The following is a 10505-nucleotide window of genomic DNA, read 5'->3' as shown; positions in this document are numbered from 1 at the left end:
GATAAATATAGTTAAATAGATATTATATATTGCTCATTTTGTATCATTATGATTTATGTTTAAATAAATAAACAAAATAATTATGTAAAAAGTAATCTACAACCCACACGACTTAAAATATTTCAATTTTGTTCACTATTTAAGTTTATAAAAATATTAAGAAAGTAAGAATTATTAGAGAATGATGCGGAAATTACTTGTTTAATGTGTCCAGATGCACTAACTCGGAAAAGGATCGACACGAACAATTATGAATATTTGTGGAATTTTAAAAAACTTTTATATATAAAATTTATTTTGACTTTGAATTATTAATTTAAAAATTTGATATCTGAAAATTATCCTGCCAGACATTTAAAATTAATTAATTTTGCACTCTCAATTGTTTGTCTCAAAATGTAAATTAAATGTAGATGACGATTCAATCTGGGTTTTTAATAAACTTATTGTCAAAAAATTTATACATACATTTCACTTCTACACATTTCTTTAAAATTTATGAATTGATAAACATACATTTATAAATAATTTACCTCGTCAAATTGTTGTGAAAAAGAGTAAAACGATAACATGATGTTGTAAAATGTGTGAAATATGTGTTGAATACAATTACATATTCATATATGTGTTTTATAATTGAAGCTGTTATATCCCAAATTCGTTGTCTTATATATGCGAATGAGTCCCGTGCGTATAACATAATCTATGAGTTGAAATATTCATCATCAAAACTGATTTATTACTGTTTAAGTTGATTTGCTGTCTTCAGTTAACCATTACATTGCATCGGAGGCAACATCTCCTTCCTCGTAACATTCCTTCAAGTCTTAGAATATGTATTAATTTTCAGTAGAAGATTTATTTTCAGTGGACACTTCATTTTCGGTAGATTCATTTTCAGTAGAGGATTCATTTTCAGTGGACGATTCATTTTCAGTGGACGATTCATTTTCAGTGGAAGATTCAGTTTTATCTTCTTTAAATGAATCATAAAACTGCTTGTTCCATTTAAATGTGTAGTACTTTAGTTCAGTAGTTTGGTTTTCATCTTTTTGTATTAGATACGCAACGACACTATTTTTTCTTACAGCCGTCGCCATTCGTGACATAGTCATCATTTCATAATAATGCAATTTACCATCTGGTAACAAATTAATAATATGAGAAGAATGATATCGCTCAGGATCTCCATTATAAATAATAAAATCCCCTCCATACACATCGCCACAAGTTATATAATAACCACGCATCCATAAATCCCTAAATACTCGGTATTGAAAAGAGTTGTTGTCTTTAACACTCACAATTTTAGCTTCTAAAAAAAACGTAGTTAAAAATAATTTATTTGTAGAAAGTGAGTCTTACTATGTGGCAGGGGGAATCCATTAAAAAAAACGTATAAACTTTTTTCATTCAGTGCAAAACTACTTTCCGTATTATTCACATTTTCCGTTATCATTTTATTTATTTCTGCACATATAGAAAATTGTTAATAACTTTTTATGTATGATATTTTTGTTAAGAATTTTACCTTCAATATTAGGTAATGGTGTTATAACGGTCGCAGAGGAATGTTTTCTTTTGCCCAAATGTTTTCTTGGAACTGATAATTCTCTATCCACTGTTTTTTCTGCGACATTCATTTCATTGCATGCTTTTAATTGCTGCGTGGAACGGTCTTTAAAGGCCTCTTGCTCAGCAACTGAGGGTTCTCCCAAAAGTCTTTCTTTTTTAGATACTAGTACAGCAATGTCCCGCTCCAACAACAAACGTGTTTCTAGCGGCGTCAATCGCACAGGAATACCTAGATTTTGAAAGAAAATGTGTTAAAATTTTTTAAATAAAATTTGAGTTTTTCTTACTAAAACGTGACGCCAACACTTTTCGAGCAAAGCAAGCTTCTCTTCTTGCTCCAATTATACGATATTTCTTTCGAAGTGTAACATAATCTGTAGAAAAATAATGAACGATTTAAAATATTAAAGTGTTAAACTATAGCAGTCATAAAACTATATCTTACAAAATTGAGTAAAGTAATTTTTTTGTTCATGTATAATATTTAACGGAACAGTTACCCGATCTCAAAACAAAATTATATATAAAAAATTTTATAATGAACACATACATATTTCACTTACTTAGCTACTCTCTTTTTAAAAAAACTAAAATTACAGTTTTAATTTGACATTTTTTTACTGTGGAGCTGCGCACAAACTGCCAAAATCAGCAACGTCCATAACTTAAAATGGTTGTAACAGGCCAGCCGGCGTGCTTTTTCGATTAACGGAATAAGGCATGCAGTTTAAGAAAAGGGACGCCAGTTGGCCTTATTCAATACAACTATGTATGTATAACGTTACAAAATACATCTGACAGTATATACTATAAAAAATATTAATATAATGCCCAAATTACATACAATAATTCCTACAAGAAACGTTTATGTTCTTACCATTATGATTGAAAACAAAGCCGGTACCACTTATAAGTGTTAAAACTATTTTCTTTTGCGTAGTTTCTGAAGTTTTAGAATTCTCCTCCATTGCGTATTACACACAACACAGAAATATTCAATTAATAAAAATCCAAAGCATTTATTAATAAATTATATTTGCTAAAAACAACAAATTCTACCAACTGTTCTTTTGCGGCGGTAACTTCCTTATACCATTTTTGTATTTCTTATGTTTACATTTTTTGACAGTTCATGTAGCCATTCACAATAAATAAAATCATATGTATGGTTACTTGATAACCGAATATGTTTTGTGTAGTGCACGTAAGACTGTTCGATCCTATTTCGTTTTGTATATATTTATACAATTATAATAATAAACAATTATAATAATAAATAAAGAAAACAGAACTAAATATATTTAAAATAAAATTATCGCACTTTGCCGAATTGATTCAAAATTTCTACTGAAAAAAGCATATGACTACGTTATTCTAGTACAGAAAGGAAGCCATGATTTGTTTTATCAAATAGAAAATTTCTGTTATATGTCTAGATATTTTTAAACTTCAGATATATTTTTTTGTTCGTAGTTTTAACAAATTCGTATTAATGGTTTGCTCACACTTTTTGGTATTTTAAAATTATTTCATAAAGTTTAGAGGTTTTTGGATATGAAAAATGGCATTATCAACATCCAAAATTAAGTACAAGAATCCTATTTCAAAAATACGAACTTTGGTACAAAATTTAGATGCTGAAATAATAGAACTCTCCACAAGCTTCTCGATATCTAAAAAAGAAACTGTTAAGGATAAGCTGAGTGTAGCTAATATTTATAATGTTAAAAGAAATGTGACCAAGCTAGGTGTGCAGACTCGACTACCAACCACTAAAATTGAGGTCCGTATGCTATCAAGCGTATACCAATCGAAAGTTCAAGATGCATATAGGAATAAAAGGATCTTTATAGTCTACGGTTCCTATAACATAATAAGACAAGAATTATATGACCGTGGTTGGTTAGAGAAACTGCCACCGAATCGGTACTCATATCTACAAACATTACCTGAGGACTCCTTAATGCGTCACGCACGACCTGGAAATGATTATGAAATAGTCATGATATCAAAACTTTTAGCGCGTTACCCTGCATTCTTTATATGGCAACCTAAAGGTATGCAAGATATGTGCGGAGATATATTTCCACTTAGAAATCGTATACGTCGTGGTTTGAAAGTCGATTTTTCAACAAAAATCGGACTTATTGGATGTTCTGAACTTGAGGTGTGGTACAGACGAGATTCGATGTGTACAATGAAATATCCGCGCTTCTACAGACTTGGTGGTAGAGTTGAAGAACGTTTATCGTTTGTAGAAGACTACAACAACACACAATGTCGCAGCCTGATCCGATATTTATGGGAAAATATTGAAGATCCTAATTTGAATATCGATCAAAAAAACGGCACCGTATCAATGGATTTGATTGCGTTTGCACTCAAAAACATTCAAAACCAACTTGATGAATTGGAGAATAAAAACTTGGACATCATACCTACAAAAAATGACGAGGAGAAAATAGCCATGAGAAACTTCATAATAAAATCTAATAGCATTATATACAGAAAGGCATGGCTAACCACAAACCACGACAACCTTGTTGGTGAAGTTGAATGCGGAATGCATATGATCAAGAAACTTGAAAAGAAGCAACTAGGCCTTAATTGGGAAGGTTTTCGAAACCTTTGGATTTTAAAGCCAGGTTATCAGTGCCGTGGTATAGGCATTGTTGTAAAAAAATTTCTAAACGAAATACTAGACCATGCAAGTAAAAATATGAATGGGAGTTACATTGTACAAAAATATATTGGTGAGTAACCTCTCGTAGTAATTTAATCCTACTAAGATTTTTATTTTTTTTCATCATATTTTCTAGAGCGACCTTTACTAATATATAAAACTAAGTTCGATATACGCGCTTACATGCTCCTAACTGTTGCAAGTGAGCACGTAAGCATTTGGCTATACAACGACTGCTATCTGAGATTTAGCTCACAGGAATTCAACATGACGGACTTACGAGAAGCCATACATTTGACCAACAACTGTGTGCAGAAGAAGTATAAAAACGATGCATATCGAAGTAAAAACCTACCAATTCATAACATGTGGCACTCTGCACAATTTAAAGAGTATCTTCGACGGTTGCCCGGTGGACAAAATGTATGGAACAAGATAATATACCCCGGCTTTATACAGAACTTAATTGCGGTTGTATTGGCGAGTTTCGAAGATACAAAGTTCGTTAAAAATAGTTTTGAAATGTATGGTTGTGATTTTATGTTGGATGAAGAATTCAACCCAATTTTAATAGAAATTAATTCCACCCCAGATTTGTGTCATTCTACTTCAGTAACAGCAAAGCTGTGCCCACGTGTTCAGAAGGATCTAATTAAAATTGTTGTCGACTCAAAAGACAATCCCAATACATCTACTGGACAGTTTAACCTAATATTCAAAGTTGTACATAAAATTTTAAGGGAAGTCGAGCCAAATTGCAAAGTAGCTTTATCCGGCGAAAAACTTCCCCTACCAGAGCGTTTCCAGGATAAAATTCTGAAAACAGCTATGAAGCTAAATAAGAAGAAAGAAAACGCTACTTATTTCAAAAATACAGAAGCACATCGAAAGGCAACTGGCGCAGGTAATTAAAATAAAAAGCGCAAAGTCGAATGCACACTTCTTTGAAATCACGCGGGAGTATAGTATATTTTTACATTAGGTCTGTTCCACGAGCTTCTCGTAGTAATACTCAAGTAAAACACAAGTTCAAACTGAGAGCGTAACACAAATAAGTGCCAAATTACGCTTTTTACACATTTTTTCATGGAACAGCTTTGTGTAAAATTAGTGAGAACAACCACTGCCGCACAATTAAACAATACATAAATTTAAATTCAAACCAAAACAGCTGATTCACAAGTCTGTGGCGCTTTTTTAATTTTCGATAAGAATGATACGCTCTCTCAGATGCTTTCATTTACTCGAAAATTTCCTATTGGAACGCAGTTGAGTATAAACAGTGCTACGAGTACTAAAGTTACTACGAGTAGCTCGTGGAACAGACCTATTATTTGGTAGAAGACAAAATAAATTTGCGTTCTTTTGTTTTCTACCGACAAATGTAAGCCAGTATGATGCTATCTCTCTCTTTTTCTCAAATTTTATTTTTTAATTACAAATTATATTAAACAAAATTAAAAGTAGCCTAATTTTTAATATTTAGGTACACGAAGGAAGGCGAAAGCTAAAAAATCAAATATTTCAGTGAAGGCACTTTCAAAACATGACACAACACTAGTGAAGGATACTTAGACGCCTCACAAAATCATGCCAAAATGAAAACAAAATCCAAGAATACAAAAAAATTGCATGATCAACCTTTTGCTCGAAAATATTATTGATCAATACATGGTTATATATAATAATAAATTTACAAACTTACGTTTTGCTAATTTCTGGAGCGTCCGATGGCGGTAATCTTTAAAACAAGTACATTATTAACAACTTGAAAAGCGCGAATAGTTGACAGAATACGATTATTTGATAATTTCTTCTTCTTATGTTCTATTACAAAACATTCATGAACATTCACAATAAACTAAATAAAATTATGAACTACTTAAAGACTTTATTGTTAACAAATTTGTCATATAAGAAAATATTAATAGGCCTTTTCTTTGTAATTATTGGTAAGAATATATTTTTTTATATTAATTTTCATGCCCTTTAATAGTAAAATAATAAATAGAAAAAGTAACGTATGTGTTACGAACAATGATGACACAAAATACGAAGAATTAAGGAAATCATTCGTTAACAGTTAACTGGAAATTTCGTATGTACTTCTAAGAATAGTTCACAATATAGGAATTTTTAGTTTTGGCAACCATGCGATTTGAGCTTTATATATAAAAAAATATTTATACAAAATTCAATATTAGGCCTCTTCTTATGTAACATATCACAAAAGAACAACTGCTTATTTGAAAAATAACATATAAAACAACAACACTGCTGGCTTATTAAGTCCAACCTTTTTGAAATCGCTTAACTAATAAGCAGCTCAAATCGCATGGTTGCTAAGACTAAAAATTCATATATTGTGAACTATTCTTAGAAGTTTTACGAAATTTCCAGTTAACTATTAATGAATGATTTCGTTAATTCTTCGTATTTCGTGTCGTCATTGTTCGTAACACATACGTTACTTTTTGTATTTATTATTTTACTGTTAAAATGCATGAAAATTCACAATTTATTCTAATCACGTAAAAAAAATATTACAAAGAATTATTATTCATTTTCGAAACTTTAACTTTAAATTTTATTTCGTATTTTGCATATATCAGCCTAACAAAATTTCCATTTTATTCAGAATTGCCATTGTAAGTATTTTATTCGTTTTTTTGCGACATGCTTACAAAAGAAAATTTAAATAAGTTTGTAATTAAATCACACAAGGATTTTAAAGTTAAGATTGAAAAGACAATTTCAGTAAAATAGAAACAAGTGGTACAATTAGTTAACGACCGTTTCTTTTAAAAGCAAAAATTTGTCCTTTTGTTCAATTACCAACAGGCACACCATTTCACTCATGTATACATGCATTTAATACCCCTACAAGCAGTGTCAGAAATGGTTTGTGTATCGAATAAATCAGTTTTCGTAATTCACAATGAAACAATATTAATTGTTTTTATGAATTGAAATTAACTTGAAACTTAAAGAAGGAATACAAAGCAAACTTCAAGCAAATACAAATTTTAAACAAAAATGTATATGCGAATGAATTAACAATTTATTATATGAAATCTATTTTCTTTAATAAATTAATTAAATAACTAAAGAAACAAGTAGAAATTTTGTTATATATTAGAACAAACGTAAGGGAATTTAATTTTAAGGAATAAGAAAATATAGCGGCGAATCCTGTCGAAAAACAAATTGCTTTTAGTTTGTTCTATTATTTTGCCGTTCATAAAATTTTGAAAGTGAAAGTGTTAACACAAACTCTCTATGCGAAAATTGCTTATGTCTTAACATAGTATTTATTTATTACAAAGAAATGTAGAATCCAATGAAATAAAAAATGAATCAAAAATTTCAACTAAAACACAATACGCTCTCCACACAAATTAAAGACCGTATTATTTACGATCTTCTCGAACTCGCCATATTATCTGTTTGTTTATTATATACACAAACCACTTTATTCTGTACAATTAAAGTGTTTAGAAAATTTGCTCACAACATAAAATAATATTAATGTTTAATGATTGTTAATGCAAAGAGGAATAAAAAAAGAACTTTAAAAATAAAGTGCAATTTCTTACACTCTGACTACAATAAAATAATGGCACAATTATAATAATAGTATTAAAATTTACACATACATTCCTTGAACTTTTTAATTAAAATAAGTTTTAAATTATATATTTTACTCCCAATAATAAATAATATTGTTTTGCTTATCATTATTTATTTATATAAAAAGTATTATTTTGTTAATGCTATCTCAATAATGAAAATGGAAAATGGAAAAATTATTGTAAAAAAAATTTGAAGTATTGTAATCAAATGAGCTAAACGTTATAACAAATATTGGAGTGAAGGCAGTGACTGTAGCCAGAATAATTCAGTTCATTGGAATCTTAACAAATTACAATATTAAATGCTAATTGAAATTCAATAAATAAAATTCTGCAGTTTATATTGTTATTTATGCTTAATTATTAATCCCATTCATAGTGAGTTGAAAACGGCCGACGGTTAGCTGTGAATAATTGTTTCGATCCCTTCGTTTCGATGTAGATCCAATTACCAAGGACTGATTACTTTAATTGTTCAGAAAATCCATCAAATGCTTATTATTCAATTTAAGTGTATATATCCACTTATTTTTTTTATATTTATTCTAATTTCTATAAGACGGAAATTAAACAAACGTCTTTAAAATACAAATAGATGAAATACAAATAGATGAATTTATAAATAAATATAATTTTGTTAATAATCAATTAAGCTGTTATTTGCTTTGCATATAATGAACAAGCACGATCCCTTGAATTATCGAGCCATTTAATGATTTTACAGCGCCACCTAACGAGATAGTAATAGAAGTCTTTTATTTCTGCTGCCAACATAAATAAGCAATGTTTTTATTACTTCATCTGATCCAAAGCAATAAAAAAAGTAGTTGACTGGACAACCAACCTCAAGGCTATGTAAACTACAATATATATTTTCTTAGTCTCAATTAGTGATAATCGATCAAGTGTCTTTTCTCCAGTAGCATTTGCGTGTTAATAGAGAACTGGTCTCTCAGAAAAAGATAGATAAAGTCTTTATAAAATCTTTTAATATAATCGTAAAAGATTTCGCCATTCATCATTTCAATTTATACATTTGGCTGCGGGTATACCTTCTGCTCAAAAAGTATCCGAATTTTGTTTTTTGGTAACTACTCCTTAAGTAATAAACCTTTTTCAAAAAATTTTTTTTTTCTTGACATATGGTACAAATTTGAGCGCCATCTGTCAATTGGTTTGTTTACAGCAGATGTTAATGTGAGACTACCTCAAGTGCATTTAGCGATTTTTATTATGGAAAATTCTTGTTGTACGCGATTTTTTGACCAAACACGACACCACTGTCATCGCTCATTCACCATATTCGCGAGATCTGGCGCCGTGCGACTTTTTCCTGTTCCCGAAACTCAAATTGCCCCTTTCCTGGTAAACGTTTTGAGTCGATTGAATCGGTGAAAGAGAATTCGCCGAAGGAACTAAAAGCCATACCTTCATGGGCCTACGAAAAGTGTATGGAAGATTGGATTAAGCGTTAGCATATGTGTGTCGCTTCAGAAGGAGCATATTTTGAAGAAGATAAAATAAAGTTGGAATAAAATTTAAATTTGTGTTTTATTTACAAAATCCTAGTACTTTTTGAACAGAAGGTATTATTCCGAATTGTTGGTTCCAATTCGTCTTGATATTTTTATAATATATTGGAAATATTTCAACGATTATTAATTCAATGATAATTTATAAGTTATGCATATTGTCAGAGTAACTTTACTTAAATCTTAAGCTTTTGAATGGGTAGGTTTCTGTACAAGTGCGCTCCTTTTCCATCCAATTAAATTTATATACTAGGTAGTGTTCAGATATGTATATCACTCAAATATAGGTATAAAACTAGTTTGTAGTTCATTACTCGTTGAAACCTCTCTATTAAATACCAAAGTTTCTATTAAGTAAAATAGTCACTATCGTCATAACTAATGTTAAAATGCAAAATAAAACTAGTTTACTAATTGTTAGTGACAGATATGTTAACTCAGGTGATTTCAGAAAATAGTCTAAAAATACACAAAAAACATAGAATTATGGGAAACATAATCTGCAAACAATCACAGACGATATTGCCTTTATACTCGTCAGCTAACAAAAGGTTTCAAAGTTACTGTTTACAAACCCTCTCAACTGCGTAAATATTCTTATTCAATATACATACTTATGCACAATAGTACTGGGATAATATGACTAGAAATTTATAATGTCGTGAATTTAAGTACAATACCTCTGATTTGCTAAATTGTTTTGATTGAAGGTTGTAACTGACGGTTCTGAAAATGTTGCTGATAAATTTTTGACAAAGGTTGAATTATCTCCACACAAGATATACTAAAAGCCACATATAAGTAATATGTATATACTTCTTCGATATATGTTAGCAACGTAAATATAGTTCAAGCTGTGTCCAAATGTAAATCGACAGTCTTAACGACTTAAGTATTCAATGGGTTATTGTTTATGGAGCAGAAAAAGATATAGCGGACAAGAACTAACAAGTACCACTTCTAATACAATAACCTAAAAACACAGTGAAACATGATAAACACAGACAGATACAAAGACATCAGATCCATCATTTCATAAAGCCCCCGTATTCAGTTATTCTTTGTGTGACTTAATATTGTCCA

At 30.0% G+C, this 10505-nt stretch overlaps 2 protein-coding genes across 2 annotated transcripts; one reads left to right on the top strand and one right to left on the bottom strand.

Annotated features, from left to right (window-relative positions):
• Positions 1–535: 535 nt before the first annotated feature.
• Positions 536–2828, bottom strand: LOC119673311 (tRNA-splicing endonuclease subunit Sen34-like). Its single transcript, XM_038084575.1, has 5 exons — positions 2453–2828; positions 1863–1949; positions 1532–1804; positions 1366–1470; positions 536–1315 (listed from the first exon to the last, which is right to left on the bottom strand). Exons 1-5 carry the CDS (start codon positions 2541–2543, stop codon positions 840–842), a joined length of 1032 nt encoding a protein of 343 aa, XP_037940503.1. The 5' UTR covers positions 2544–2828; the 3' UTR covers positions 536–839.
• Positions 2829–3059: 231 nt separating this feature from the next.
• LOC119672907 (tubulin glycylase 3B-like) lies at positions 3060–6098 on the top strand. The gene is made up of 3 exons (XM_038084073.1): positions 3060–4328; positions 4395–5162; positions 5745–6098. Exons 1-3 carry the CDS (start codon positions 3137–3139, stop codon positions 5831–5833), a joined length of 2049 nt encoding a protein of 682 aa, XP_037940001.1. The 5' UTR covers positions 3060–3136; the 3' UTR covers positions 5834–6098.
• Positions 6099–10505: the final 4407 nt, after the last annotated feature.

This window comes from Teleopsis dalmanni, chromosome 1 (genome assembly GCF_002237135.1).
Source record: "Teleopsis dalmanni isolate 2A chromosome 1, ASM223713v2, whole genome shotgun sequence".
Classification (NCBI taxonomy): Eukaryota; Metazoa; Arthropoda; class Insecta; order Diptera; family Diopsidae; genus Teleopsis; species Teleopsis dalmanni.
This window is presented reverse-complemented; position numbering and strand designations above follow the sequence as displayed.